Below are 7,500 nucleotides of genomic sequence, written 5' to 3'. Positions count from 1 at the left end.
CGGAGGTAAAAATAGGAGTACAAATTAAAAAAAACTAATTATTTCAGGTAGTCGCCAGGAAATCCTGATGGGGTTGATGCCATTTTTCCATATTTATGGCATCATGGTATTTCTAATTTCTGGACTTAGACAAGGAGCTAAAATCGTGACTCTCCCCAAATTTGACCCCACGACTTTTATCAGTGTTTTAAAAATGAAAAAGGTTAGTGTTCAACGTGGTACACTTTGCAAGGTTCATAAACGTCGAATACATGAAAAATTGAAGATAACTGTGAATATTAACGGCTATTTTGGAAAATATCAAATGATGGGTAGTGCATGATAGTAGTAGTATAAAACCAGATTCACAACTTCCTTTTCAAAGCATTGCTACTTACAATTACAGATGACAGTATTACATACAGTACCTCCATTGCTCCAGTTCATCGCTCTTTCGCCGGAGGTAACTCCAGAATATTTGAGTCAAGTTAATATCGTCATGTGTGGGGCTGCGCCAGTGCCTGCAATGGCAGCTACTGCCCTGAAGAAGAAAGCAGGCCCTAACCTACGTTTTCAAGAAGGTGAACTAATGATATATAAAGCCAATATTGATTTACACATTACAAGAGTTTTATTATCTTTACAATGCTGAAGAATGGTAACAACCGCTATTATGAGAGTAGACTTTAAGTAGAAATTTCCTTATTGCTAAATAATCTTATAATGCAATGTATTTTCCCAGCATTTGCCATGACTGAGACGCTGTGCACCCACATGACACCCAAAGGTGGAGAAAAGATCGGTTACTGCGGGAGGCTGGTTCCCTACGCGAAAGCCAAGATAATAGATTTAAAAACTGGCACTAGTCTTCCACCAGGTTCAAAGGGAGAACTCTGCATCAAAGCTCCATCCGTAGGTTATGTTTATCTGTCTCAACGTTTAATCATTTGTACAAATAAAATAAATTTTCTTCTTATGATATCTTAATCTCATTTGGTAATTACATTATACTTACAGCTAATGACTGGTTACCACAATAACCCCGAAGCCACCAAAAATACGATTGATGAAAGTGGCTGGCTGCACACTGGCGATGTTGCCATTTGTGATGAAGATGGATATTTCTCTGTGGTTGATCGTATTAAAGAACTCATCAAAGTTAAAGGACTACAAGTGAGTAGACTGTCATTACTACGTTTCATGGAAAGCTGAAACAATATTTAGCTGCCATTTAGGAACAGAATCAGAAATGGTATTCGTCTTAGTCTTGTGTTTAAGACTGGAACTATAACGGAATAGCGATTGTCTTTAGTTTTGAACGGTCCAATAAGTTCCAGATTATCTTTAGTTCTTATATACTTTATACTTTGAATCTTGTTGATGCTGAATGACGAATGTCACTTATAACTATGCGAAATCTTTCTTGACAGGTTGCGCCTTCCGAGTTGGAGGACATACTTCTAGACCATCCAGGAGTGGCAGACGTTGGTGTCATTGGGATTCCGGATGATCGTGCAGGCGAGGTCCCAAGAGCCTATATAGTACCGAGGCAGAAGAACCTTTCTGGGAAAGAGATCCAATCCTTCCTGGAAAACCGCGTTGCTCCTCACAAGAAATTAGCTGGTGGGGTAAAGTTCGTTGAAGCTTTGCCGAAAAGTGCAACTGGGAAACTCCTGCGGCGGGAATTGAAGAAGATGGCTGAGAACGAGCAATAACATAGACGAAACTGAACTCATAAGTAGAAGGTAGTTAAGAAAAGAAGTAAAAATTCAAGAAGATCGATAGGAGATATTAGTATTTTTAGTGTAGAATTAAATGCCAAGATATTCTATTTTAGTGGGCGTTTTCGATTGGAATCGAGGTGTAGTAGAATGTTGAAAAGTTTGAAGAGAGGTTTCAAGACCCTGAAATACTACCTATAGTGCATTGCGTATCAACAATGGCGACCATTTGAGAAACCAGGCGATTTGCAGTTTGAGATGAAGAACAGAAAACGTGAAATCCAACCTAAGGTTCTGTTTCCTCCCCTAATCTGGACCCTAACTAACCTGACCTAGAAGAACATGTCATTTCGAAATAATTGAATAAACCATCTAGGTTAGGCCAAAAACCCTTACTTGAATGAGAATCAGTCGTTTCAGGTGTTTAGTTGGACACAGGAATTCCCAGTACACCTTGCTCTGAGGAAGTACGCTTTAGCTACACCTTTTCGGCGCGGCGAATTCCTGTGCTTAGCCCCGCCCACTACCTTTGTCATCTCTCCCTATACTATTACTATTATTATTATTATTATTATTATAATTATTATTATTATTATTATTATTATTATTATTATTATTATTATTACTATTACTACTACTACTACTACTACTACTACTTGCTAAGCTACAACCCTAGTTGGAAAAGCAGGATGCTCTAAGCCCAGGGGCTCCAACATGGAAAATAGCCCGGTGAGGAAAGGAAACGAAGAAAAATGAAATATTTTAAGAAGAGTAACATCAAAATAAATATTGTATCTTCTATATAAACTATACTTCAACAAAACAAGAGGAAGACAAATTAAAATAGTGTGCGCGAGTGTACCCTCAAGCAAGAGAACTTTAACCCATGGTACAGAGGTTATGGCACTAACTAAGACTAGAGAACAATGGTTTAATTTTGGAGTGTCCTTCTCCTAGAAGAGCTGCTTACCATAGCTAAAGAGTCTCTTCTACTCTTACAAAGAGGAAAGTGGCCACTGGACAATTACAGTGCAGTAACCCCTTGGGTGAAGAAGTATTGTTTGGTAATATCAGTGTTGGTAGGTGTATGAGGACAGAGGAGAATATGTAAAGAATACCCCAGACTATTCGGTGTTTGTGTAGGCAAAGGGCAAATGAACCGTAACCAGAGAGAAGGATCGAATATGGCCAGTCAAAAAATCCCATAACGCTCTAACGGTAGTATCCCAATGGGTGGCTGGTGCCGTTCGGTTACTCGCTTCAAAGTCAGGTACTTCCTCAGAGCGGGGTGTACCAGGAATTCCTGTGTCCAACTGTACCACCAGGATCAACCACAGGAACCACCACTGTATTTTACTTGTTTTCTGTTTCATTGCATTAAGAAACCCCTGATACTGCTTTGTATTTAGCCTACTCTTGGAGGGAGGTCTTTTATCTTTAGAACTACACATTCCCAATAGAAATGAAGATCAGTGTATGTAGTTCAAAACACGCTGTAAACTATAGTTATAACTACAAAAGACGTTCCTTTCTGGATATTAGAAATTATCGTATGATTAATAATCTATAGAATATGCCTACAAGATCCAAATGCAAAAGCAAAATATGATAAGTAAATAGAGAAGTAGCATCATTTAAGTAAATAATGTCTCAAGAAAAGATCAAAGAAGTGATACTGAATCTTCTAAGGCTAGTGCACAGTACAGGTAAGTACTGTACTATAGATTCGTTTTTTTTTACAAACAATTATTAAATGAGATGTAATGAAAAACGAAATGCTATTTGTTGTTGGTAACTAAGTAGGTAATTGAAGATGAAGAATTGTATATATATATACATATATATATATATATATATATATATATATATATATATATATATATATATATATATATATATATATATGTGTGTGTGTGTGTGTGTGTGTGTGTATATATATATATATATATATATATATATATATATATATATATATATATATATATATATATATATATATTTAATTTTTCAATTTTAATTTCTTGTTATCGGTATTTTTTAAAGTAAATTCACGGCCTCATAGAAGTACTGGAGCCTATATCCTAAGGACAATTTTGTATTTTTGCATGCTAAAACTATTTTTCTATTTAATTCATACAGAGAAAAAAACGTAACACGAAGACTAAATAAAGACAAATTTGAAATAGAAAATGTTATTCATATGAAACCATTTTTCTCCTTTAACTTTCTTTATTAGCATCTTCAAAGTAAGTTCATGTACGAGTCGTAGTAAAATTACTACATATTCAGCAAAATTATGATAAAACTCAGCGTTGAAAATAGTATTAGTATTTTAAAGAATTTTCAATAACCATATTGCTGGCGCACAGTCCAGATTGGCGTTTTCTTTACAGGCAGGTAAAAAACCAAAGGATTTAACTTATATTGAAAATATCTTTCAACTTTACTGTGTTTACGGTGACAACGTTGTACGTGTGTGCTAAATTTATCAGTTTAAATGTATATGCAAATGTAAAATGAACAAACACACACATACACACAAATATATATATATATATATATATATATATATATATATATATATATATATATATATATATATATATATACATATATATATATATATATATATATATATATATATATATATATATATATATATATATATATATTTCCGGTTATGCTCATCAGCATTGCCAGACGTATAACTACTTAGTTTCTCCCCGTCCCTTGCCTTGAGTTAGGGGAGAGGGAATAGTCATACCCTGGAAAGGGGAAGGGGAATCTGTGTGCGTGTGATTGCATATCTATCAAAACATTTAACCGTCATGTTTGACGGGTCGCGTACATTAGTAAGTATATGTGTATACCTATTCTATACTTTATATATAGGTAGATAAATAGGTAAATAAATGCCAAAAATGGCAAACAAACAATAACTGAATTATATATTATCTTGGGTATCTCCTTCTTGATCTCGCGCATATCCATAAAAGAAAAAAGAAAAATCTCGGAAGGACAAAAAGGTGATGTGCATATTTATGATTCAGAAAGTCCCTGTCTACGAATACAAGGCTGATCATGAAACCATATATAGTATCAAGTTCAATCAAATTTAAACCAATATCAGAGAAGACTAACCTACCGTATTTAAAGTTATATGTTTTATGATTGAAATATTTTCTTGTATTTTATGCAATATCTTAGATAAATTCTAAATTTTATATAACTGTATCCATAATGTAATCTCCCCATATATATATATATATATATATATATATATATATATATATATATATATATATATATATATATATATATATATATATATATATATATATATAAGTATATATGTGTATATATATATATATATATATATATATATATATATATATATATATTTATTTATATATATATAATATACATATATAAGTATATATATATATATATATATATATATATATATATATATATATATATATATATATATATATATATATATATATATATATATATCATCAGCTGTTACTAGTTCACTGCAAAACAAAAGCTTCAGACATATATATAAAAAGATTGAAGCACATTTGTGACTCAGTGGTCAATTTTAGTTACAATATGACACCAAGAAGAAACACGTAGTCAATAATACAAAAATAGAAATGTTTGATAGTAATGGTGATTAGCTAATTAGATTCAGAGAAAATTTGCAATCAGAGAACATCTACCAAATAATTCCTACGACGATCCAAATTATCTTTAGATATAATTCTTAAAAGACTTTCTTAGTACTTGGTGCAAGATGTAAAAGGAATGAGTCTGAAATCTTCATTTAGAAGCTGAAAAGAGACTAGTATGACATATATTAGATTGAATATCTAAGAAGGCTCCTTACAGTGATCATTGTGAATTAAGTAAAATAAGAAGGGTGGAAAGATTCTTGGAATTAATAAGTTTGCCATTCAGAAACTGTGGCGGTATGGAGATGGCAGTGTGAGGAAGAAGCTGACCAGGGTGTTTAAGGTGTATCTAGATAAAGAAAGGTTCAAAGGTTCAAGAGGCATTGCCCAGAAATCTATATCAAGTAAGGTTTATGAATAAAGCAAAGAAAACGTTTCTAAAATAAATAACAGGAATAAAAAGAAAGCACATGTGTGATAAAAGACATGTGCAGTCATTTTACTTAATGTCCATAAGTGAAGGAAAAGGAACACCGCTAATAAATGATTGATAGATAATAGATCCTGAATACAAGTGATGGTCACAATTGTTCGTACATTGGAATTCTTAAAGATACTGGAAACAAAATAAACAATTGTCATATTTACTCTCATCACATCCCACTTGGTAAATATCCATCGGCCAACACCAAGTTATAAAAGTAAACATAAGTAATATAACAATAACATGTTTAAAGTTAAATCAATTTTCATAATGGAAAGATTTAGATTGATCCATTGAATTCCTCAACCACGAGGCTATAATAAATAATTTAGCACATTTAAAACGTGACAAAAATGTTAATGAGATATAAAAAAACTCATTTAACAATGCTGAAATATTTTTCAAAATTATAATGAGAACTGTGTACTGTGTTAATGTACTTAATGTTGCCTGTTGTTGATGGTTATTGTAAATGATAAACAGTTGCCAAGCTTACTTTGGGAGGTTCTTTACTCTTCAACATAAAACATGCAGGAAACCATAGGCAGTCAAATTCTTTGCCAAGACGAGGAATTCCATGGCCGATTCAGTGAAGATATTGACGATTCGCCAAGGTATATCAGACGAGGGCTCCAAACATAGGAGAGAAAGGTCGGTTCTTCATGGCAATCCAGAAGGAGAATGGTGTGCATCTCTGCTGCTTACTGGTGGATGAAGTGTGTACCTTCCTCAGCGGGAAGTAGAGAGAGAGAGAGAGAGAGAGAGAGAGAGAGAGAGAGAGAGAGAGAGAGAGAGAGAGAGACGCAAAGCTCTTCCTGGGTGTCAACTGGGCGAATCCTTGACAAATTTGTTGAGCAAATGTTGGCGCCAAATTGTGTTGTTTGGTGCTTTTCCTGTGATTGGTGAATTAAGTATCCAAATATTCTTGCAGTTAACAAATTCTAATTACAATTTAATAACAATAATAACTGTAAAAAATTCTATAATAACAAAACATCACAATAGTGTTGAGGTATATATGTGGCAACAACACTAATAATTTTAATGAAGAATTTAAAATGATCAAAGTCATCATATTTTTTTTTCCGAGATATTATAAGGAGGAATTCATAAATGCTTTATAAGAGAATAAGAGATCTGAAATCTTCATAGGACCTTTATGATTATAGTGTACAAATCAGTTACAGTCTTTTAAAGGGACGATATAAATCAGATTAATGCAGGACTGTTATGTTACGGTAGGTATGAAAATTTGAAATATGTATATACACACATACACACACAGAGACGCATATATATATATATATATATATATATATATATATATATATATATATATATATATATATATACATGCGTATATAAATATATATTCATATATATGTATATATATGCATATACATACGTATGTATATATATATATATATATATATATATATATATATATATATATATATTTATATATATATATATATATATATATATATATATATATATATATATATAGTGTAATATACATACGTATACATCCATATGTGAATATATATATATATATATATACATATATATATATATATATATATATATATATATATATATATATATATATATATATATATATATATATATATGTATGTAT

At 31.9% G+C, this 7,500-nt stretch overlaps 1 protein-coding gene across 2 annotated transcripts in view; it reads left to right on the top strand.

Annotated features, from left to right (window-relative positions):
• LOC137651258 (uncharacterized) overlaps window positions 1–2,272 on the top strand; it is a 42,423-nt gene extending 40,151 nt beyond the window's left edge. For both annotated transcript variants that reach the window (XM_068384505.1, XM_068384504.1), the window contains exons 7-11: window positions 48–202; window positions 386–560; window positions 722–891; window positions 997–1,152; window positions 1,410–2,272. In XM_068384505.1, coding sequence (XP_068240606.1) covers window positions 48–202; window positions 386–560; window positions 722–891; window positions 997–1,152; window positions 1,410–1,694 — 941 coding nt within the window. In that variant the 3' untranslated portion in view covers window positions 1,695–2,272. The remainder of the gene's footprint in view (window positions 1–47; window positions 203–385; window positions 561–721; window positions 892–996; window positions 1,153–1,409) is intronic.
• The last annotated feature ends 5,228 nt before the right edge of the window (window positions 2,273–7,500 follow it).

This window comes from Palaemon carinicauda, chromosome 12, assembly GCF_036898095.1.
Source record: "Palaemon carinicauda isolate YSFRI2023 chromosome 12, ASM3689809v2, whole genome shotgun sequence".
Classification (NCBI taxonomy): domain Eukaryota; kingdom Metazoa; phylum Arthropoda; class Malacostraca; order Decapoda; family Palaemonidae; genus Palaemon; species Palaemon carinicauda.
The sequence above is the reverse complement of the archived record's forward strand: the minus strand, read 5'-3'. Positions and strand labels throughout refer to the sequence as shown.